The sequence below is a fragment of the Hevea brasiliensis genome, chromosome 13 (genome assembly GCF_030052815.1).
Source record: "Hevea brasiliensis isolate MT/VB/25A 57/8 chromosome 13, ASM3005281v1, whole genome shotgun sequence".
NCBI lineage: Eukaryota > Viridiplantae > Streptophyta > Magnoliopsida > Malpighiales > Euphorbiaceae > Hevea > Hevea brasiliensis.
In genome coordinates this window covers 68409559-68435032 of record NC_079505.1, presented here as the reverse complement: position 1 = coordinate 68435032, position 25474 = coordinate 68409559, and the positions used below count along the sequence as shown (strand labels likewise).

The window sequence follows — 25474 nt, the reverse complement described above, 5'->3', positions numbered from 1 at the left end:
ATCTCGATATTTCATATTTATGTCCGCTCCTCGCTCAACTCATTTCTAATCCTTCGTTATATCAAAGGCACTCTTTTTCATGGTTTGCACTTTTCCGCTACCTCCTCCCTAGTATTATCCGCTACTATCGTCGCTCTACAATGGTTATTGTTTCTTCTTGGGTAATTCTCTTATCTCTTGGCGTAGCAAAAAGCACGTTGTTGCACGTAATCAATATCGTGCTCTTTGATGCTACATCCAATTACTTTGGTTACGGTGGTTATTATGTCACTCATTCTTCCGCCACAATACTCCATTGCGATAATAGAAGTGCCAGATTTCTCATAATGATGTATTTCATGAGCGTACCAAACACATCGAAATTGATTGTCATTTTGTACGCCATCATGTTGCTCATGGCACCATATGTTTGATTCCTATCTCCTCGATATATTCACCAAAACGCATCCTCCGATCTCTTAAGCAAACTCAAGTTGTACCACCTTGAGTTTGAGGGGGTGTTAGCATAATATGATTATAGGAGATATGTGTAAAATAATTACAGCAATCAGCATGATTATAGGAGATTTGTGTAGCATAATTATAGCAATTATTATTCTTGTCCAAATTAGTTCATATTCTCATGTATAAATAGATGTAATATCTCTGTAAATGGGACACAGACAAATACACAATCCTTTTCTTCATTACTTGTATTCTTTCTTCTAACACAAGTTATTACATTAAATGTATAAATATTTATAAGTAGTGAAAAATGAATAGAAAGTTACAATAATTGATACAGTTCGTGAGTCTCTTAAATCAATTTTAATGCCTTGTCAGCTTATAACATAAATAAAAAGTGAAGCCCATAGTCTAATAGCCAATCACTCGGAGTGAGTAGAATGTAATGGTGAGAGAGACTTACTATAGCATAAATAATTAAATTCAATAATGTCATAATTGTGTTTTTATTATGTTAATAATCAAATTAATTAATAAAAAATTATTAACAATTACATTCTATTCTTTTATTTAAAAATAATATTAAATTTTAATTTACATGAATAAAATAAATTACATGATAAATTAGTCTTATATGATAAATTAATAAATTATTAAAACACTATGTATCAAAAATATAATTATAACAAATAGGAATTTATATTTTTCAAAAGTAAAACTTAATAATTAATTTTATTGGATTTAGAAATATTTGTGAAATTTAAAAGAAAAATAATAAAATTAAATAATTGGATTTATTTTATAACGAATATATTTAGACATTATTTTTTAAAATTTTAATATAAAAAATTAAAAGGCTGTAATATAAAAATTAAAAACAAAAAGTAAAAAGGCAAAAAATTTTTTTGAATTGGGTCGGTCAGTGTCAGCTTGGACGAACTGCTAGTTTCAGATTGGTTTCGATTAGGTTATCAAAAAAGCCCGTAACTGACGTCGTAATAAGTAATCGAGTCTGAGCCAGCTCGGTTCGCCAAGATCCAATCAATGATGGAATTTACGATCCGAACTGGCCCATGGATTGGTCTAGTAATAGCTGTCGTTAATTTTAGCCAGTGGATTGGTGGTCACTGATGAGACTGGCGCTCTGCACAGCACTGCACGCTCTGCTGCGCTGACCGCTGATGAACCCTAACAACAAAAACGTGAATAAAAGATTCCAAAGCCACTTCTCTCTGCACAGTTACCTCTCCTTCTACGCCTCATCCTCTTTATTCTCAAGGTAAGCAATTTTATTGGTTCTTTATTGCTTTCTTCACTTTCAATCTTGATGAAATTTGCAATTTGCATGTGAGTTTTATCTTTCTAAATTGCTTCCTTTTTTATCCTTTCGCTATTTTATTTTCGTGTTAATGGTGAATTGAGGGAGATGCATTGGAAGATTAAACCGTGGACTGGTGGAATAGTTCTAACTTGATGATATTACTCGCTGAAATTTTGGTTTTCTATAAAATTTGGGATATGGGTTTCTTTAATCGGACTTTACTTGTTTGGGATCCGAGTTTACTGATTTATAGTTCAGAACCTCAGCGATCAACCAGTTGAAACTGCTTTTGCTTGGTAAATTTGAATTTCTTCTTCCTCTTAGAGCCAGATTACTTGGCATGTTCTTGTGCTATGACAGATTACTTGGCATGTTCTTGTGCTATGATAGATTAGTTGGACATGGTCTTGGCATGTTCTTGATGCATTCAAATTTTGAGTTCATAGAGTTTGTGTTTGAACTTGTGGAGTTGATTATCAAAGTTAGAATGTGAAGGTTTGTGTGACTTTGTATTAAGCCAGGAGCTGAGAATACCCTACACAAAATCTCAAGTCTTGTCTCTTTTATGAACTGAAAGTGGTTTCTAGAAAATTTAAAGTCAATCAACGCCACTGAAACTTTTGAAAATTATTGTCCATATAATGTATATAATTTATTTGCAACTATGCCATAGCTTGGATGGCATTTAGTGGGATATGATTTTACTGGCCATTTTTTGGATGACTTGTTGGGAGAGATTTGAGTGTCTTGAGAATATTGAAACACCATTATGGGAGTAAAGAGAAATGACTACATGATCTTTGCTTTTGACTAACAGAAAATTTATTTCTACTGTGCATGGGTCCCTCTTTTGGTGTAGCTGTTGCCATATATGTATTATATATCTCACAGTAACTTATCCAAATCATTAAAAGAAATGTCACTACTGGAATTTTGTTTACTTGGCATTGATTGAGTTTATTGTCCTGGATCAGGTCACAGGTTAGAAAGGTGACTAGTACACTCTAATGTCTGTTGGGAGATTCTATTTCAAATGGCATTTGACACAAGAGAGCACAATGTTATAATGTTGGATAATGTGTTCTTTTAATAGCTTTCCGGGTATCCATATGGAGAAGACACTGCTACCTCGCTCAGGAAATTTTGATATGATTTGTCTGTCTGATTCAACAAGAAAGAGAAAATTAACCACAGATCAACATGACTTTTCTGGGGAGCTAAACCTGATAAATGATCATGGAAATTCTCTTCCTCAGTCTGTAGATTCTGTTTCTTTCAGTTCAACATCTGAAAATTTAGGACGCTTACTAGTTTTGGACCAAAATAATGTTAGCCGTAATGGGCATGGGGGAAATTCACATGAGAAATTATTTCCCTGGGAGCAGAACGGTTCAAATGCCACAAAAATTAATGATGGCATGACTGTTGGGGCAACTTTGTCTGTGACTTCCACTTGCATTGAACAAAATGAAAACAATAGGCCATTGATGAATGATGTACAATCTGGCAGTGGTTCTTTAGCTACTAGATTCAGAGATAATGCCAGAGTAAATGATCGAGGTCAAGGAGTTGGCGGTGTCCCAATTATGAAGAAAACAGGAGCAGATATGGAGAAGTCCAGGCATTCATTGGAAGAGATGATTTCTCATAAGAATGACAATAGTTCTGCTAATGTTGTTGTTAAGGATGGAAATATAAATGAAAGAAATGGCATAAGTGTTGGATCTTCTGAATCAACAGATGACAAAAGCAAATCACATGCCGGAAAATTAGCTCCAATAGTTGCTGAGAATCTCTGGGATGGATCCCTTCAGCTAAATTCCTCTATAACTGTGTCTGCTATAGCCTCCTTTAAAAGGTTTAATCAGCTAATTTAAAAAATCCAGCTTCATTATAAGTATTACAATTTATGTCTTACACTTCTTTAATCAACTACTTTTGAAAATTCTGCTAATGGTGTTGCAATCAGTTAGTAGCTTGTGTCTTTCAAAATTGCATATATATTTATGTGCACATATAGACCATATATTAGTCTGAGCTGTGGTTATTATATATTTTTATCATAAAAAATGAATTTATTAGGTAAGGTTAATAGTAGAAAGTTAAAGGGTCCACATTCTACGTAAGCATATAGTTGTCAAATCATGATTTAAATCTAGAATCAAAATCTTCATTTTGTGAATTGAGAATCGAATGGAACTGTAAAATTTGTTAAAAATTCTCAAAATTAATTCAAAATGATATATGTTCTAAAAAGAAAAAAAAATTACAATGACATAAACTCAACTCAACTTAACTCAACTAAGTTTTTATCCAAAAAATTTATTGGGGTCGGCTATATGATTTCTCTTTCTCTACTCTAAACGATTTTGGGTTAAATTCTTGGAAATGTGTAATGCTTTTAGGTCGTGTTGTACTACTCTCCTTCAAATTAGTTTAGGTCTACCCCTCATTTTCTTTCTATTCTCTAACCGAATGTGCTCTACTTGTCTAATTGGAGCCTTCGTATGTCTACGCTTCACATGACCAGACCACCTCAATCTCCCTTCTCTTAACTTATCCTCGATTGGCGCCACTCCTACTTTTTTTTTAATACTCTAATTACGGACTTTATCTAGTTTAGTATGATCACTCATTCACCTTAACATTCTCATCTCCGCAACTCTTATCTTAGACACATATGGCTTCTTTATTGCCCAACACTCACTACCATATAACATGACTTGTCGTATGGCTGTACGGTAAAATTTTCCTTTCAACTTATTGGGAATCTTGTGATCACATAAAACTCCTGTGACATATCTCCACTTTAACCATCCGGTTTTAATTCTATGACTAACATCCCCCTCACATCCCCCATCTATTTGAAGGATTGAGCCAAGATATTTAAAGTGATTACGTTGAGGCAATACTATTCCATCCAAACTAACTCCTTTCCTATCACTAGTTCGGCCTTCACTGAATTTGCAATGCATATATTCTGTCTTCGTTCTACTTAATTTAAAGCTCTTTGACTCTAGTATACTTCTCCAAAGCTCTAGCTTTCTATTCACTCCTTCTTGCGTCTCTTCTATCAGAACTATATCATCCGCAAACATCATGCACAAATGAATACTCTCTTGTATATGTTTCATCAAGTCATCTAGAATTAATGTAAAGAGGTAAAGGCTCATAGTTGAACCTTGGTGTAATCCAACTGAGATAGGAAAATCTCGTGTCCCCTCCCACTGTGCGCACTATAGTAGTTGCTCTTTCATACATATCTTTCAACACTTATATGTACCTAATAGATACCCTCTTTTGTTTTAACACTCTCCACAAGACATCTCTTAGAACACTATCATAAGCCTTCTCCAAATCGATAAAAACTATATGTAGATCTTTCTTCACATCTCTATATTTCTCCATCAAACTTTTAATGAGAAAGATCGCTTCCATAGTTAAACGACAGGGTTTGAAGCCAAATTGATTTAGAGAGATAGAAGTGTCATGACGTAGTCGATGTTCCACAACTCTCTCCCACAACTTCATAGTGTGGCTTATGAGTTTAATTCTCCTATAGTTTGAGTAACTCTGTATGTCTCCCTTATTTTTAAAAATAGGTACTAGAATGTCTTTCTTCTATTCATCAGGCATTTTCTTTGAGTTTAGAATCTTATTAAACAATTTGGTTAACCATGCCACTCCTATATCTCCCAAACACTTCTACACTTCAATTGGTATTCTATCAGGTCCACAAACTTATCATTCTTTTAAGTGCTTCCTTTACTTCTGAAGATCTAATCCTTCTAGTGTAATTCACATTCTTTTCCATTTCTCTGTAGTCTATATTCATGCTATTACCACTTTGACTATTATTGAAGAGATCATCAAAATAATTTCTCCATCTTTCTATAATGTCCTCATCTTTCACTAACACTTTTCCTTCTTTATCCTTAATGCACCTAACTTGATTGAGATCTTGACATTTCTTTTCTCTTCTCCTTGCTAATCTATAAATATCTTTTTCCTCTTCTTTAGTTTCAAGTTTCTCATATAACTTTTCAAAAGCCTGCTCTCTTGATTGATTAATCGCCTTTTTTGCCTCTTTCTTTACTATATTGTACCGTTCATAAGCCTTATTATTATCACACTTAGGTAATTTCTTATATCATTCCCTTTTTCTCTTCACTGCCTTTTGTACTTCCTCATTCCACCACCATCTCTCTTTTGAGGGTGGTCTATGTCTTCTAGACCCTCCAAGTACTTTTCTAGTTACTTCTCTAATCTTTGATGCCATCTTTATTCACATACCATTAGCCTCCACATTCAGCTTCCATACTTCGGACTCGAGAAGCTGATTTTTGAATTTCACTTGCTTTACTCCTGTGAACTCTCACCACTTTGTTTGAGCTATAATATTTCTTCTAGCCTTTCTTGAATTGTTCCTAAACTTGACATCCAAGACCACTAAACGATATTGACTTGTTAAAGTCTCTCCCGGAATAACCTTGCAACCCTTGCATAGAGCTCTACTTGTCTTCCTGGTTAAGAGGAAGTCAATTTGGCTTCTATGTTGTTCACTTTTAAAAGTCACTAAATGCGACTTCCTTTTTATAAAGTAGGTATTTGCTAGTATTAGATCATATGCCATGACAAAATCCATGATGCTTTTCCCCTCCTTATTTCGGCTACCAAAACCAAAACCTCTATGAACATTCTTGTAACCTTGCTTATCACTTCTTACATGTTCATTCAAATCTCCACCGATGAAAACATTCTCTTCATTCAATATACTTTGCATTATATCATCCATATCTTCCCAAAATCTTTGTTTACTCTCATTATCTAGTCCTATTTGTGGGGTATAAGCACTAACTATATTTATTGTTTCTCCTTTTAGTACTAGCTTACTAGTATAATTCTATCTCCTACTCTTTTCACAACTATTACGGCATCTTTCAATGTCTTGTATATGATCATGCCCACTCCGTTCTTATTCCTCTCCTTTCTGGTAAACTACAGTTTGTATCCTGAATTACCCACTTCCTTGTTTTTCTCTCCTACCCATTTAGTCTCCTGAATGCAAATAATATTTTCGTTTCTCCTTTCCAAGGTATTCACAAGCTCCACTAATTTTCCTATAAGTGATTCAACATTCCAAGTATTAACTCTGATTCTTCTCCTATCTTATTCCTTACTGATTGATCTCCTTCTATGATATCATTCTATTGTTTTTTATGCCTATCTTGTGTTCTGTTCCACTATCTGTTTTATGGACTAACTTCTTTGCCCAGACTCATCCATGATGTGGGAACCCTTACTTATTTAACACCACACCCAGGCGCCGGTATGGCGCTTCGCTTTCGTTGAACGCCCTATACCCTTGCATATTTCTCATTACACCCTGGCTTCGACGTAGGGGGTTGTAAGTAGAGAACGCTCCAACGTTTATTTCGTAAAATCCATATCATGAGGTGTGACGAAATTTTTACGCTAGTTGTCACCTACCGCAACCCTCCTCCTTCATCCGGGTTTGAGACCGGCCAAGCACAAACTACTTAGGCGGAATTAAATATTACAATGTCATATTTTGATAAATATGGAATTATTGTTTATCTAATTAGAAGTATGTTTTATATAATAGAAAATATATTCTTCTTATGTTATACTTTCTCTGTCCCATTTGAATAATTTTTTAAGGTTTTTGCACAACGATTAGGGAAATGATTGGATAGCATTATTTTTATAAAAAGCAAAGACTAATAATTGACTAAAGTACCCTTGTAGTATCACTGAAATGTAGAAAGGTGTGAAGAAAAGATAAATGCATTAGGAATAATAATAGATAAGGCTAAAGTTAGCAAAAAAAAAATTAGTGCTTTCTTGTTTTTTTAAAATAGCAAATAAAGCGGAACAAAAAAATTTTTTCTAAACCATCTATTACAATGAGACGGAGGAAGTAATTTTATGTTATAAATTATGAGTTCTTAAATTGTGGATATTGATTATTATTGTGTATGTGGTGAAACTCCCATTTAAATTTAATTAGATAAATAATAAAAAAATGATAGCAAGTTAAATTAAAAGGTTAGAATATATTAATATACTAAACTGTCATAATTTGGAAACTATAATTAGAGAAGTAAATTAACAAAAAAAAAAAAAAAGAAAGAAAGAAGAGGTATCAGGAAAGGAATGGTTGGTGAAAGAAAAATGGTTAAGGAAAAAATTTAAGTGCACTTTTCATGGTAAAAATGAAGTGAAATTTTAAATTTTGAAACCATAGGGTCCAGCAATCCTCTAGAAAAGAAAAAGGACCGAATTGGTCGATTCATGTCAATTCACCCGATTCACTATCGATTCTTCCTATTTGGTCATGCTTAAGGAACATTTGCGATTCAGCCTATAGATTCAAATCGCTAGGATGGAGAATCGAATCGAATTGAATTGCACAATTTGAATAGAGAATTGTACGAATCTAACAACAGTCAATAGTTAGCCTGAAAGGAGGAAAGGAGAAAAAAAAGGTCTGCATGGCCATGTGCCTGTTCACAAAGATAAAATATAGCATAAAGAATTAAGAGTAGATTTCTCCTGCTATAAAAGCATTACTAATTTAGCATCTTGTGGACTTAAAGAACCATTTGGCTGATTCGAAAAACTATCAATTTCTTTACTGCAGAGTTTAAAACTATCAGGAAGATTTGTTTGAATTTTGGGGACATAAGGATGAGGCATATATACAGGGAAGCTAATAGAAGTGCAGATTGGTAGGCAAATTGGGCCATTTTGCTGCCTGTAGGGTCTAAGATTTTGCAACAAGTTCCTGATGGTCTGATGTCATGGCTGTTGCAGGATGGCAGTGGAGTTTCTTACTTCCGTCTCTGCACTGTGTATTCCTCAGAGCTGTAGCTCTCTTTTTGTTACCAAAAATTCTCAAAGTTAGCTCAAGTTTGGTTTGATTTGTGTTTACAAGTTACTGAATTGAGCTCAAGCTCATTACCAAACACAAAAGCTAAGTTCATAACACAGAAGGACAAAGTCAAGTGTACTAAATTCTTAGTTTAAAATTATAAATTATTGTTTTTGCATATGGTTTTTATCTAAATTGTGCTAAGTTCTTATAGTGTAAAATTATAAAAATTGTGTTTGCATATTGTTTTATAAATTATTGTGTTTTACCGTTTTGAATATGGTTTTTACCTGTATGGAGAATATTATAAGCTTCTTTATAAAAGATATCTCCTTAATATACTTCTAATATACTTCTTACTTCACCTGGAGCGATAAATGTAATCAAACTAGATCAATAAGGGGTCCATAAATATTTTTCATTAACTCGTTCTTGCTTGTAAAAGTGTTCTAAAATCAAGTTTGAGATTGTTTGTTATTGATAAATGAACACAAATAATCTCTTACTGATAAAAAAAATGAGCCATTTGAAAACTGTTCAAATCCAGTGGAAAACATTAAAAAAGAATAAAAATGAGCCAGTCATCATTGCTTTTTATTTTGGTGGGTGAAGTGCTTTACAAATTGCAAGAATAAAGTCTTTAAAGAAGAAAAAAGAAAAAAGAGAAAAAAAAAAAAAGACTCCTGATTTGTGTAGTGGTAGCCTCAATTTTAGTGCAAGCTGATGCCAAACATTCTGAGTTGTTCCATTCATGACTTCTTATTTAGAGAGTTCTCTTAGATCCAAATAAATCGGACAAATGCTTAATTAATTAGGTGATTAATTATTAATTCCAATATGCAAAAACACAGAGACTAATCATTAGTTCAATGTTTAAATTGATCAAACATGACTGAGGAAAAATAAATTTGTGATCTAGGATTTAGGAATGGCAAATTCTTTTCAAGAGTCATTAAATGTAGGATGATGGTGATATAAAAGATCTAACTGATAGAACATAGAAGTAATGCCCCAGTTTTATTATCCACTTATTTGTGAGTTAGAAACTTGAAAATACTCTCCTAGAGGCTAGAGCATGAAACATGGTGAATAGTATAATGCCATTGTCTACAAACAGAAAACAAGGAAGAATAGTTTTCCTTGGAGGGAGCCTGTTACACTTCTGCTAAAGCCTTCCTTTTATTCTGTTATTTCCCATGTTATTAGAAGTATTAGCCACTTGAATTCTGATTTTTGTGTTACATCATGGCTGTTCAAATTTTGAAATTTCTGATTGTAATGCTTGACAATGGATCCCTCTACAACCTCCAAATACATTCATTTAAGTTGCCTTAATAAAGGTCTAAATCGATGGATATGAAGAACTTCACTTGTTGAAAATCGGGCTAGTTTTTTTTGGAAATGTTTTCTTAAAAAAACTGTAAAATAGAGTTTCGTATTTACATGTACCAGTTTCCAATGAAGAACTGGAAAACTAGTTTTTTAGTTTTTGAAATCTAAGTAAGATTTGGAAAATAGTTTTAAGTTCTTTTCCATTGTTTCCCTTTATAACAAAAGTTTAGTTTTTTTAACTGTTTTTCAAATTGAAAATAATATTTTTTTTATAACCAAAATTATACTATTAACTTTTTCATAACTAAAATTGAATAATTATTTAAGAAAATATTTATTACAATAATAAAAAATTATTCATATTTTTATAAAATAAATAAATAACACATATTAAAAAATTTTTAAAGGTGCAATAAGTTTTTAAATATATTTTATAATGATTTATTTTTTTAATCATGAAAAATATGATTTTTTTTAAATTTTTTTGAATTAGAAAACTATTTTCTATTATTGACAGGCAAACACTTTTTCATTTTTTTTTAATTTTCCATGAAAAATGAAAATTAGAGTTTTCTTAGAAAATGGAAAACAGAAAATTGTTCTCTACAAGTAAACAATCCCTAAAGTTTTCCAATTTATATGCAATAGAAATTTAAACATAAGATTGAAACAATGAGGTTACATAAAATTTTATCAATCACAATGATTTCAAGTACGCAAACTTTTAGGCAAGGCACTTCTTTTTAAAAAAAGAAAATCAGTATTGAACCTTGATGATAAATGAGTATCTTAATCTTTACAGTGCAATGTCTTTGTTTTGGAATATGAATTATTTAGGTGTTTTATATTTCCCTTGTATCACCCTCATTTCCCAAAATCCAATTAAGCTTTTGAACTTGGATATTCTAATTATATACTTCAGTGTGATTGTTTTGAAGCTCATAAGTTTGGCATCCTAATTGGATGGTCTTCAATGGTTAAACAACAATTAACACATTCACCATATAGAGCATCTCATCAGCTGCTTTGGTATGATAAATTTTGTGTACATGTAGGTTGGAGCAGTAAATTTTTATTGTTGACTTTCTACATGATGATTTTCATATGCAGTGGTGAGAAGATGCCTGCTTGCAAGTGGCCTAATTTTATCGAAGTCAAAGGGAAAGTTAGACTTGAGGCTTTTGAAAAATATATTCAAGATCTTTCTCGCTCACGCAATCGAGGGCTGATGGTAAGATAATGTTCCTACTACATGCCATATTGAATAGGCAGTTAAATTTATAACTTCATAAAAAAATATAATGCAGATATAATTGATTTTTGTGAATATTACACATAGTCCCTTTGAGGGTTTCATTTGCATTCAATGAAAATTCTGATTAATGCACTGCATGCTATCAATTACTGCTGAAGAATATTACACATGCTGAAAAATTTCATGTAACTAGCAATTGTTTGAAACACTTTTTCTTCCTAGGGCCGGTTGGCTCTGCTAAGGGCTGTGTTTTCATTTTCTGAATTTGATAGGCAGTAAAGAAAACCTGGAAATGTTGGAGAAGATGCATTGGGCTGATTGCTGGTATTAACAAATAAAATTATAAAAAAACAAAGCAAAGCATTAAAAAAAAGGCCATTAAAGCTATGACAAACAGGGATTAAACCATGATACATTATCGGCTCAGAGCTAAGAAATCTAACACATAGTATTACTCCTGAAAGATTTTCAATCTGTTTCCATACTGATTTGCAAGGTATATTTCTTCACAATATTTAGGTGTTAGGTTCCCTACTATTTAAGGCTTCTTTCTGCAGCCATTTAGTTGACCATTTGGAATTTCGGTATCTCAACATCATGCAATGCCTCCTTCGAAAAAAAAATTCTTGGACTACCTTAGATTTTCCATTGTATGTTTTGTCAGGTTACTGATCACTCTATACCAGATCAGCATTTGGTGGAGCTGGTTTCTTCATAGTTGTATTGCAGTATTTAAAAAAAAAAAAGATTAGACAGAGAGAAATGAGGATAATATATTTTAAAACTTATGAAAAATCATTCATAATTGCTGCAACACTCAGATTTGAATAAAAATATTCAAAATGAATTCACTAGTGATGCAACAGGGAACAAAGATTATAGTAGCTCTTTTGATATGCAGTTCCAATTTTAGCAACTGTGAGATTTTGGGATGTTGGCTTCTGAGCTATTCAGTGTATGACTCTTTATGCCATATAGTCTAATTTAGTGTAAAGTAGTTCTAAATATAGGGTTTCTGGATAATTGTTTAGGAGTTCTAGGAGTTTTAGTTTTTTGTTTTGGGTTTAACTTGTTCCTTCTTTATAATTTGGTAGTTTCCTAATTGGGAGTTATAGCTTCTAATCGATGCAAGTATCAAGAATAAAATGAACGCATGCATGTCTTGTAATTTTTCTCTCTTTCGTTCTCTGTGTTTTAGTTGTAGTCCTGGAAATCCTTCACTGTAATTCATTGGATTGACTATGCTTTCACCACCATGCCAAATTTCTTCCACTAGACAAGGCATTACTTCTTTTCTCTCAGATAAACCCTTAATTGCAATTTTCTAGGCAGCAGCCCATCTCAAAAGCACAAACATGGCATATTTAGTGTTTTTGCTTCTGCTTTTGGCCATGACGACTCTTGAATTCTGTCTAAAGATGCTCTTGGAGTTTGGATGTTTTGGTTAAAAGCATCTCAAAAGCTTTTGCCTGCTTATGGCTGAAACAGCCAAGGGTCTATAAGTAGTTGCAAAGCCACTTCAAGCATACCAATTGGCAGATTTGTTCAATCTGTCTTCTTTTAGCACTTTTCTTTCTCCTCATTGCAAATTGTAAGATCTCCCTAATATTCAAGGCAGCGCGATGCTCTTGGTCAAAGTATCCAAGGAAATGTACCCCCTTGGGTGGTTTTACCAAAATTGTTCCTAGGGTCCTGAATACTTAGGAACAGGACAAGAACTTGAGGTGTTATGCTGATCTTGTCATCCTTTGTATTCCTGAATAAGTCATTTTCAGAGGCTGGTTGTATCTAATAGCAAAAAATCTATAGTTATGGCTTTATAGTTCTATTTATGGAAGTTCTAGACGTTATATAGTTGTTTTGTACATCGCTTGCATCTCCTTTGGTGCCTGTATGATATATATATGCCTGATTTTTTTAATGATTTAGTGTTGGGATTACTTGTCCTGTTCTTGATGTTGGATTTGTTCATTCTCTTTTAGTCCTTTTAAAACTGTCAGTCCAAATGCTTTGTTTTTCCATACAGCCATTTGGAAGTATCACTAACCATGTTTTCTTGTTTTTATCTTGTTTGAGAGAACTCTGCTTCTGCCTGTTCTGGCATTCTTTTTTTCTTTTTTCTTTTTCTTTTGTAGCTTTGTTCATTATCTGCTCTTTTTTTTTTTTTTTTTTTTTTTTTTTTAACTTTGTTCTTTCTCTGCTTCTTCTTCAGATTTTCTTTTTTCTTATTCTGTGATGCTGCCCCTTTTTTCCCCCTTTTTCTGTTATATTGTTGGCATGGTCTCAAATCGTGGTCACGGTCGCTTTTGCCAGTAACGGAAATAGGCATATAACGGCCGTAACGGTAATGGCTTGGCTCTACGCAATTTTTTTTTTGAAAAATTTGCAAAGTTCGTAAAATGAAAAATGGCAGAGGAATCTTCAAAGTAACGGCCGTTACCGTTATTTAACAGTCGATAACGGCCATTATGGCCGTTACACCTGCAAGTACCTATTTGCCTATAAATAATGGTATCACACGTAACAGCCCTCTTCAAAACCTGTAAATAACAGCCACCATAATTGTTGGTGCTTTGCTTGCAATTGTTACATAAACAAAAATTATAAAAATGTAATTAGGAAATAGGCTAACCTGTAAATTGTTATCATATTTGACCTGAGATTCATTGTTTTAAGGAAGGAGTTAGTTTTACTGGAAACATTGAGGAAATCTGAGTGTGGGAGTACTTGGCTGCAAGTTTAGTCTCGTTTCAACATCCATGGCTTTTATTTTTCAAAAGGAAACCACCATCTCATTATTATTATTTTTAGTTTTCATGTTTGAAATTTGATGAAATATTCACATTTATTTGACTTCTAATGGAATATTTTTTTAAAAAAATTTTCCTGCTCGCCTCATTGAGGCACACGCCTTGCTCTCAGGCTCTAGGACCCTTGGCGCCTTAGTGTGCATTGTGCCTTTAATTACTATGGGGGAGAGAGCATGTATATTGAGTTTACAGCCAATGGCGGGAAGGTGAAGTTAAAATCATGTAGACCTAGAATGGCCTAAGTTAGGGGTGTGCAATCCGTTAATTTGCCTCTGAACTGCACTACAAAAACTGAATTACTGAAATCCTATAAAATGAAAATCGAACCGAACCATAAAGTTGCCAGTTTTGAACAGAATGTCAAACACTGCCAATGATGCTGTTAGCACCACTGCCCAGCCAGTACCCAATGCCTAGTCCCAACCCTAGATTCTCAGTGCCATTCATCATAAAACAAACTTGATCAATCCCATAAAATTATCAAATTTACATCATATAACAAATTCAAATGATAAATATACAGGTTTTAAGAAAATATTTCAAAAAAAAATTCTCAAAATTTCAACAATTTTTGTGGAGAGAGAGACCTTGAAGCTGCTGTAGTCCCGTGTTATGAACTCTCCAAAATTCTGAATTGAAGGAGGGAAAGGAAGACCAACAGGGAAAAGAAAGCAGAACAGAGAAGAAAAGAGAAAGAACGTGAAAGAAGTAGAGAGAGAGAGAGCGAATTTGAGAGAGAAAGAATTGTTGTATTATTGAATTCTTGACTACTGAAATCGGTTACAATGCTACCAATTTATACAATATATTATCCTATATTCTCTCAGCTCTTGTTCTCCTTATTATCATAACATCCTATGTAGAGAGATCTCAAGCCATGGCATTCGAACATTGGAAAAGCTACAAATGTGCATCGCAGCAGCTGCAGCATCGAGATGAGCAAGGTTCAAGGTCCATCGCGAGGACCCAAGAACAATGGTGATTTGACTTCAACTGGGAAACTGATATTTGAACATTGAAGGGAGAAAATCGATCAATGCATGAATTAGGGATTCAGCGCTTAGGATATTAGTGATGACTAATCTTAGGGTTGAAGTTGAAGGGAAAGGATGAGGGAAAATCAAAGATAACGGAAGGAAAGAACTATGTCGGTCTCTGGGGAGTCGTTGTGGCGAGGATGGAAGGCCTTTGGCCTTTGGGTGGGTGATGGCCATCACTGCTGGTAGATGGCGCAAAGAAATGATGAAAAATGAAGAAAGGTGGAAAAAAAAAAGTTGTGTGCTTTTGGGTTAGAAAAGGCTGCTGAAATGAAATAGCAAATGAGAATGTTTATGGAGAATGGACATGGGTTGAGTTTCTTTATGTTTAGGAATTTAGAACCTAGGCTAGTGGCTTTGGGGACAACACTCAAAACAGAATAGAACAAGGCCCTTAATTGGTTGGTTCAGTTCATTGTTGGTTTTTTGGTGAAAATAACTGAATTGAACCAGAAATTGAAGTTTCTTAAAATACTAACTGAACCAAACCGTATAACCCGAAAACTGAACCAAATTGGTTTGGTTTAATTTTTATATTAAAACTGTTCACTACACACCCCAAGCCTAAGTGTTTGATATTTAGTTGCTTTGGTGGCTTATCAGGTTTGATGATGAGATTGCATGGAAATAGGTTTATGTTATTGCATGTGTGTTCCCGTATTGGAATATGCGGACGTTTTGGATTACAAATAGATAGCCATCATGGAAAATGTGAACTCTGAAAATTTGCAGTGTCTTTCGATGTGTTCATGGAAGTAAAGATATGGAGGGGGTGGTAAATGGAAAGCAAATTTTGTAAACAATTTCTGAATGTAGAATTACTGGTATTGATAGATCTTATAAATTCCCTGTTCAGAATATTTGGAGGCTTATGAAGTGGATGATCACTGGTATCACAGCATTCTGTAATGGAACTAGGCAAAGGTCGTGTAGTCATTGTTCTAGATTTACTGACAATCAAAAGATGCTTTAAAATAAGGTCACTAGTCTAAATGTCTTTAACAAGTCAATTCCACTATTAACTTGTGTTTCTTGAAAGCTATGAAACACTGACACTTTGTTTCTAGTGAAAACGTGTGGTAGACAGTGACAGATGCATATTTTTTATTTAGGGGACTCAATTAAATTATGTGATTAGTTAATCGCTTGTTTAGGTGTTGATTAAATAGGTTAATTAATTGATTATGATAATTTTATAATGGTTGATTGATAAATTGTTCTCTACCTGAAAAAACATAAACATTCTAGTTGTGTTCGGTATGACGTGATCAAAGTTGTAATGTAATCATGATTATATTGCATATTTGATTACATTATTTGGTAATAAAAAAAATTGATGTAATATAATAGCAAATTACATGATATAATCAATTATACTTAAAGTGACATAATGATTATTACACAGAAAAATAGATGTAATCATGATTACTTATTTTGATTTTTTTTTTTTATTTATTGTTAATACTACCACCACTACTACTACTTGATTACCACTGCTACTGCCACTGCTATCCCCACCCTGTTACCACCACTACCGCCATCCTCTTACCACCATTGCTATCACCACCATCACTTGATCACTACTACCACCACTTAGTTACCGTCACCTCTACCACCATTTAGCCATTACCATCACTACTTAACCATTACTGTCATCATCACAGCCACCACCATTTGGCTACCATTACCACTTGACTATCAATCACTGCAACCACTATCACTTATTATTAACACTATAAATAAATTAAATATTATAATTAAAATTATCATTACATTACATTACACTACTTATATTTTTATTTTGCAACCAAACATAGGAATGTAATGACAATTACATTATATTATATTACAATTTTGATTGCATATTATAATTGATTATATTACATTATATTACACTCTACCAAACTTAACGTTAATGATTGTGGTGACAAAAATGGATGTTTTAATTTTTTAATAAAATTAGCTTGTTAAAACTTAAATGAAATTGATGTTAATTCAAACAATGAATGTTTATAATTTATTGAACTTAAAATATATTGTTGACCTGAAATTAAAAAGTTTGTGCAATTTATCTTAATTCTAATTTTTCCCAAACAATCGTAAAAAGTAAATTCTATTAAAATTATAAATTAAATAAAATAAATGACATGGTTTTAGTTTATAATATTATGAAAGAAATATAACTTTTTTCTAACTTATGTATGAAGAAATTTCAGAGAGAGAGAGAGAGATTTCAACAATAGTAATGAGATTATAAGAAGAAAACTACTAAAATTTTAAATTGATGAAAAGAAATGGTGAGAGAACTGTGCTAGACTTTCCTTTAATGATCTTGTGTAATAATTTAAATTTTAAAGAATAGAAGTTGGTGATTATGGATTTATTGGGAGGAAAAAATGGTAAAATAGATTTGATGGAGAAGAAGAGACTAAGAGACAATGACAAATTTTCTTTTAGCAAGAGGGTTTGTATTTCGCTATTATTATTTTTCAGTAGGGTGGTAAAGAATTTGGATTTTTTTTATAAAATTACTAATAAACCCCAAAAAGCTATTAAAATAATTGAGGGTTCTAGTGCCCCATCAAAATTTCATAAAAGTACAAAAAAATATTAATTTTTTGAAAAACTACGATTATAATCTTAAAACATTTTGAAATCTCAACTTGGCACTAATGTGGATGTGCCTTTGGTGGCAGACACTTTTTTGACATGACACATATTTGAAAATGCACGACACATGGGTGATGGGCATCTGTACATATCGGAGGAGTGTCAGATTTTGAACACTTATGTGATGAATAAAAAAAATTTTGTTTTCTTGTCATATTATGTCTTAATAAATGTTATTAAGGACATGAATGAGGGGCAGTAACAAGTGAAGGAAAATGGAAGGGACATGGATGAGTTTCTGATAACAATAGGTTTATATTAGGGATTGACTTTGAGTTCCTACCTGTTTATCTTAGTTATGGATGAGCTAGCCAATCATATTCAAAATGATGCCGTATAGTGCATGTTATTTGCAGATGATAGTCTTAATGGATGAAACTAGTAAAATAGTTAATTAAAAGTTGGAGTTGGAGAGGACTCTTGAGAGCACGAGTTTTAAATTAAGTAGAAGTAAGGCGGAGTATATCCAGTGTGAGTTTAGCTCTTGTAGAAGGAATGGAGGTGAGGTTCATTGGGATGGAGTTTTGGTGCCTAAATGCAATCAACTCAAGTATCTAGGTTCTATCATAGAAAAGAATAAAGATTTAAAAGAGGATGTAACTCATGGAATCAGTACATGACGGATAAAATGGAGAAGTGTGATGAATGTATTTTGCGAAGGGAGATCCTTAACAAAATGAAAGGAAACTTCTAAAGGACTATGGTTAGACTAGCTATGTTGTATGGGAGTGAATGTTGGGTATCTAAGGTATCACATACCTACAAGATCATTGTGGTAAAAATGCGAATGTCAAGATAGATCTATAGTAATAAATAATGGATAAGATTATGAATAACCACATTCGTTAGATAATGCATATAGCACATGTTAGAGATAAAAAGTGTCAATTAAGATGATTGGGTCATGTTTAACATAAAGAATTGAATGTTCTAGTCTGAAAGTGTGATAAGTTAGTAGGGAAAAGAGGAAAAGGGAGAGATAAGATAACGTGTAAGGAAATAGTATCAAATGATTTACAAGCTTTTGATATTTATGCGGATTTAGTGTCCAACATAGCTGAATGAAGGAAATTGATCTATATAGCCAACCCCAACTAGTTTGGGATTAAGGTTTAGTTGTTGTTGTCATATTATGTATTATAGTACATATTAAATTTCTTTTGTAAATGATATAATTCTTAAATTTTAGTTAATTTATATTATATGATGAGCATGTGTTATACTTAATATTATTGCATATATGATTGAAATGAATTAAAATTATATTTATATCGAATATCTTTTATCCTATCTTATAATTTAAATTTAAATAATTATATGTTTTATATCTAAAATATAGCAAAAATATATACATATTGTCTACAATATATTATTAAGTGCCCCGCTCGTTTTGTGCTTGTGTCCTATTTTTTCAAGAACAGCCATGTCAGAGTGTTCATGTCCATGCCTCAGAATCATTTATGTTGCACCAAAGGACCTGAACATATTAGCTTTCTGCATTTGTAAACGTATTCATGTCCTGCTTTTAAATCTGACTACAGTTGGAATCCTTATAACTTATATTACAATTTAGGACCATTTCTTCATGCATAGGATGAAAATTCTGACATACATTCCTTCTAATTTGATGGGTAATGGGGAATGTTAGGGGGAAGTCAATTATTGAACAGTTGATGCAAAGCTAAAATAACATGAACTAAATAAGTTTGTCCATTGCAGCAGGAGAAACTTGATCTTTGCCTGCCATTGTTCATTAGGTTCCCAAGTTGGTAGAACTAGCTAACTATAAGAATTTTTAGGACACATTAATGGTAACTGAGCTCATTACTTTGTTTCATTATGGTAACATAACTTCAATTTGTCACTGTCATCACATAATTTTGATTCTGTTTTCGAATATGTTTGTTTTTATCCTCAAAATAAAAATCGTTAGATATTCAAACTTAATTGGATAAAATCACAATAGCATTTTTAATAAATCTTATTTGCATTAAGTAGCTAAATATGGCGGATGAATCAACAGAAGCAATCAGTATTGCACATCAGTACACCATGCACAAGGACTCTTTGCATTGAACGTTCACAATTTGGTGGCAACATTCTTTGATATTTGGAGACTGATATGGGAATGGAATGGTGCATTTAATATAAGTTCAACATAGCGTATTTAATAACCATTAGGTCAACTATTTGTATCAAGATAATGAATATAAATCAAATGATTGTTCAGTTCATTCTCATATGAGATTGAACTTATAATAGCTAGACTCGAAATGGAATGATCCAAGGTTGTTAAATTTGTTCTTTTAACCTAGAATCGGTGAAGGGGTTGTAAAATTGTAAGATTTTATAACATACTTTAAATACTTTTAAAAAAATATAATTATATTTATATAAATAGATAACTTAACTTTCATACTCATATAAGTTTATTATTCAAATTATTTCAATTTTCATTTAATTTTCAATGTAATATTTTCTTCATAAAGTTATCAATATGAGAATATTAAAATTTTTTAATAATTTAATAAATGAACACACTTACGAATAATATATAGAAATTATATCATATTTATGATAATATAAGTTACTCAAAAAATAATATAAAAAATTACAGTATATATATGATAATTGTTGTAGAATATATTATAGTTATCAATATAGTTAAAAATCTTAAAAAATTTAGCATTGATTTTAAAATAAACAAATGACAATAATTAATAAATTAAAAGATAATATTTTAAAATTTAAAATATCAAATAGGTAGGATCGGAAATCTGATTTCAGTATTAAAAAATGTGATATTATTTCGATTTTACTTTATTCAAAGTTGTACATTCATTTTAGAATTAGTGATTCTAACTCGTGAGTCAAATTTTAAAATATCAAATATATAAAATCCTATATTTCAGTATCCATGCCGACTCTCCTTTAAATAAGATCAAGTCACGTGCTAAGCAGATGCACTCTTATAAAATAAGCTATAGAGTAGATGGACCAATACATTTATATTTCATCTGAACTTCAAATTTTATTGACCATGGAAAATAAAAATCCGTTAATATAATTATATATATTTTCAGCTTCATATAATTTGATAGCAGTAAAAGATTAGAAAAATTTTTACTAAAAATCATTTAGTAATAAAATACAATATAATTCATGTATATATTTATATTAATATAAGACGACAAATAGGTTTACGTTTGGAAACCATGAAATTTTGTTTGGGAAAAGGTTTTAGAGGGTATGGTTTTTAAAGATTTTATAAAATTTCTTAATTTATAATATATATATATATATACACACACACACTCTTATTTCTTTTAAACTGTTTAAAAAATATCAGAGAGAATATTATATTTTCATTACTTGACTTTCATTTAGCTTATTTTACCTCACAAAAATCTTCCAAATAGCTCAGGAACCCTTTTCTTAAAAAATCATACCATATCATAAAATCGTACCATTTTATTTCAGCTAAAATGAAACTACTAACAGCTTTATGCATTCATCTTCAGGTGATCTCACTTCAATGCAAAGGGGGGTCTTCTAAATCTGGATTAGCAGGCATGAAGGAGGTGAGTGGGTCTGAAATAAAGAGAATTTTAACCAAGGTTAAGGACTATTTAGATTTATGATCAATAGGTCTTCTCATCTCCACTTAATAGGTTGCTAAAGGGTACAAGAAAGGAGAGAGGGTTGGGCTTGCACAACTCTGTCAGGGTATTGATCTTTATGTATGTCCTCATAGTGACAGCATAATCACAGTACTTGCAAAACATGGGTTCTTCAAGGGCATGACTGCTGTTGAAGATAACCGAGACTCCTTGATTGGCTGTGTTGTGTGGAGAAGAAATCGAACATCTGCTAATTCTGTTGTAAAGAAATCGGAGAGAAAGAAACATTCCCTGGCTGAACAGCCTCTCAATTCCGCTGCTGACTCTTCTAGCCAAAGGGTAGATGAAAAAGACTTTCCCCTGACAAAACCGGCTCGGGAATCCATCCGAGTTGAATCAAGAACTGATTGCAAAATTCTTGGTAGTCCAGGAAATGATAATGCTGAATGCAAACATATCGAGACCAGTCAAGTTCAACCTGAGCTACTTAAATCTTCTGCAACTGCTAGTCTCTTACTAATATCTCCAGTGCTCAGCAGCAACTCATCATCTATGTCCAATGGACATCAAGTTCCTTCCACTACGGACACTCCCAATTTCTCTACAATTGTAGGACGAACATTGCAGATTGAAGCTCCTCTAATGAGCAGCTCACAAGAGAAACCTAAACCAGCTCTGGAAATTCATAGACCTGTCTTAAAATTGCCATCTGACACTGTAAAAGGACCTTTCCCTGCGCCTGATGATGATGATCTTCCTGAATTTGACTTTGGAGCTGCATGCGGTATTTCACCTGCTTCAGGAAGCAAGCTGTTAGATGCTGCAACAATTGACAAGAAACTTCCAGCTGAAAATTTTATGAAAATTAATAGGACACTGCTGTCCATGGTGCCAAATATGCAGTCAATGCCAGCTTCCAATCAAAGGGGACATGGAGATTTTGGTTTGGGAAGGCTTCCACATGATGCTGTTCAGAGGATGCGTCTGCAAAATGAAGTTCGTGAATATGACAAGACTCTAGCCCTTCCAAATTCAGAAGAAAAACATGCTGCCAAAACTAGCTTACCAGTTAGCACTGCTGATGTTCTCCAATCCAAAAATCTTTTTGATGATGATGATGATATGCCTGAATGGTGCCCACCAAATGCAAAGCTGCACAGGCAAGTGGTTCCTGAAACAGGTATGCCATCAAGAGCTATTATATCCTCTAAAATTTTGAACTCAACTTTTGAAGGTTTCCCTTGTGGCCCTGCTAGTCACCTCTTCCCTTCTCCATCTCCTGGTGTCTATCCGCCTTTCTTTTCCCAAAAACTCACCCTTATCAAGGGTCAGAATGTGAAACCAGTACCACCAAGACCCTGTAATGGAGACATGCTACAAGGTCACAATCCCTTTATGGGATTCAGTTCTAACTCTCTTTTGAGACCGCCTCTCAACCCATTTGATGCTAAACTTCCAGTCCGTCCTGATGGTCGAAGTAGTTGGAGACCCTGATATTTAGAGAAGGCATCAAATTTCCTTGAGGTTTTGAATTAGCATTGCAGAAGTTCGAACATTGTACATATCCTTCTGCAGACAGACGGAAGTTTGCTTTAATAGTTCTGTGAATTTGTATACTGTTAAAAGTTAATATACAGGTTTCAAGTTATTTGATATTTGAGCATAATTTTTCTTTTTGTTCCCTTGCTTAACATTGAATGCTCCAAGGCGAAGTTATATAAACCCTGGACTTGTGCAGAATTTAACCGTCTGGGCAATGGAGTTTTTCCAACAGGAAATCAATCATGCAGTAGTTGAAATGATTGAGTGTGACTTGCAAGTTGTGTGGAGAAGAGGAATCCATCAGGCATGTATTATTCCTGTGCATTAAAGCCACACAGCCAGCATGTCTCAGAATTGAAGCTTTCAGGAATATTAGTGCCCAGCAAATAAGGAGTTCACGCAGCTACTAGCCTTTCCTATGTGGTATCTTTCAAAGGCACGCAACGACATGGCCTTTAATGAGCATGACTGGTCACCCACTGAGATGGTCAACCAGGCCTCGAAACCAATAGGGGAATACGTCACACCATCCAACCTCAGGAGGCAAGCTCAAGCACGGAGTCCAGCGTCTGAATCTGAAGCTCACCCCTCCACTTGGACCCTCCCACCTCGGGATACCTATAAACTAAATTTTGCATTCATGTGAAAGGTGCTATAGGGGTGGTGGGCAGGGATCATACAGGGAAGCTCGTAGGTTGAGCTGCTTGTCAAATTCAGCACATTTCTTCCCCTCATATCTTGGAAGCTCTTCTGCCTTTGCCCGAGGCATTGCACTCAGCCTTCTCCCTAGGTCTCCAAAGAGTCATCTTCGAGAGGGGGCGCTAAGCAAATCATTGAATCAGCTTCTGTGACTACCGGGAGCTCACAGCACTTGACAAGACTTGAGACAATGGTGAAACAAGTCATTCTGGAGACATTAGTTAGAGTTTTCTCTTGGCAATTAATCTAAAGAAATGGTCTACTGCAGTAATACTGCTGAGCATGAGGTGAATGTACTCAAGCTATATCATCTTATGCTATGGGACATTAGACTCAAGGAAGTGAATGTACTACCTCAACTCTTGCTGCTCTTTTTTTTTTTTTTTAAATGCATTTTTTGAATTCCCCTGCTTGGATAGCATAGTTCAAATTGGATTAATTCAACATTCCTAAACCACAATTCAGAATTGCAGCAATTCAAATAATCATAATTCAGTGTATGGGTCAAATAATCATTTCTCCATATCAAAGTCCTCAAAGAAATCCAACAAACAAAGATGAGATCATGATAGTTTAATATATAAATGCAATTATAGAAATTCAAAATCAAGACAATTTCTTATTGAATCACGCATACGATTGTGTATTAAGAGCAAATGAAAGCATGCATAAAAGAATTCAGACCAAAAAGCTAATAATCCAAGCTTTTGTTTGGCATGGGAATATAAAAACTCTGACTTGATTTACATGCGGCATAAGCTCATTCTTGAATTCTTCCTTGAGCAGAGGTTTTTGAAAGTGTTTTTACTGCTATTTCTAGTCCGCCTGGAAACACTTGCTGGCAAGACATAAACGCTGTAGAGAGGGTGCTCTATCAGAATGGAGGGCAACTCACTGTTAATAGTCTAGTAAATAATTACCCTGTAAACAGGACCATATCCATCCTCCCCATGCTTAATTTCAATTGCAGCCAAACTGCACGATTATATATATATATATATATATATATATATATGCTGGCTCAGGATTTCTCTATTCTCACCCCTATCACAACATTTCAGTGCGAAGAAAAATTTGAGTACTAAAACACTTAGGAGGTTCCCCAAAAACCTAAAACAAGTTGATGCTTAATATCGTTTGATTACTTCATAAATAAGCATTTAATGGGGTTTTATGTTGTCTATTGCATTCTAGTACTTGGTACTAGCAGATATGAATTCAACAATTACAAGAGAAATGATATTAATTAAAATAGCAGTTGAAAATAATTTCAATAGCTAAAATCTCATTTCATCAATTCAAGATAGAAAGTCAAATTACATACTCTCTACTACTCACTAATCTACTTAATATCAAATTTTATGAAACACTCAAGCAATACATTGAAGCTTTTGGAAATGTTGCAAATGAGCCATCGTGCCATAAAGAAATAGGCCTTTTTTGTTGAATATACTCCATCTCAAGTAATACGTTCCGCAGGTTTAGGACAAACAAACCGGTACATTAGGAGCTCTACACATTCTTGCAAGAGTAAAGCCATAATTACCTCTACTCCCACAACAAGCATTTTGCAATGATTTTGGATCAAATCCTGTTTACATTAAACAAGTGAATGATGTCAGTTTTAGTCACGTGCTATGTCTGTTAAATCCACCATTTATAGATTTTGAAGACTCAACTAGCAATGCAACTTTCCCCACATACTATAGTCACATTTGGATACTCTTTTTGCAATTCTTCAATTGCTTGCTTAAGTTGTTCATTGTGATGCATTGAAAAGTTATTCAATCCTTGAGGCAATGAAATTCATCGAATGCACTAGAATCATTGTAGTGAAATCCCGTAAGAT

At 33.3% G+C, this 25474-nt stretch overlaps 1 protein-coding gene across 3 annotated transcripts; it reads left to right on the top strand.

Moving 5' to 3' along the window:
* The first annotated feature begins 1435 nt into the window (after positions 1-1435).
* Positions 1436-24027, top strand: LOC110660055 (uncharacterized). Of its 3 annotated transcripts, XM_058132134.1 has the most exons (6): positions 1436-1723; positions 2740-3623; positions 11103-11223; positions 21286-21345; positions 21436-22564; positions 23123-24027. In XM_058132134.1, the coding sequence occupies exons 2-6, from the start codon at positions 2842-2844 to the stop codon at positions 23179-23181; spliced, it is 2151 nt and encodes a 716-aa protein (XP_057988117.1). In that variant the 5' UTR covers positions 1436-1723; positions 2740-2841; the 3' UTR covers positions 23182-24027. The 3 variants fall into 3 exon arrangements, with proteins under 3 accessions (XP_057988117.1, XP_057988116.1, XP_057988115.1); XM_058132133.1 differs by lacking the exon at positions 23123-24027 and having other exon boundaries at positions 1442-1723; positions 21436-23037; XM_058132132.1 differs by lacking the exons at positions 1436-1723; positions 23123-24027 and adding an exon at positions 1736-2061 and having other exon boundaries at positions 21436-23037.
* Positions 24028-25474: the final 1447 nt, after the last annotated feature.

Bases quoted from the DNA above. Each gene is read 5' to 3' on its own strand.
- LOC110660055 (XM_058132133.1), top strand. From the start codon at position 2,842: ATGTGTTCTTTTAATAGCTTTCCGGGTATCCATATGGAGAAGACACTG. The intron at 11,224-21,285 runs GTAAGATAATGT...ATTCATCTTCAG, and splicing joins CACGCAATCGAGGGCTGATG to GTGATCTCACTTCAATGCAA. The intron at 21,346-21,435 runs GTGAGTGGGTCT...TCCACTTAATAG, and splicing joins GATTAGCAGGCATGAAGGAG to GTTGCTAAAGGGTACAAGAA.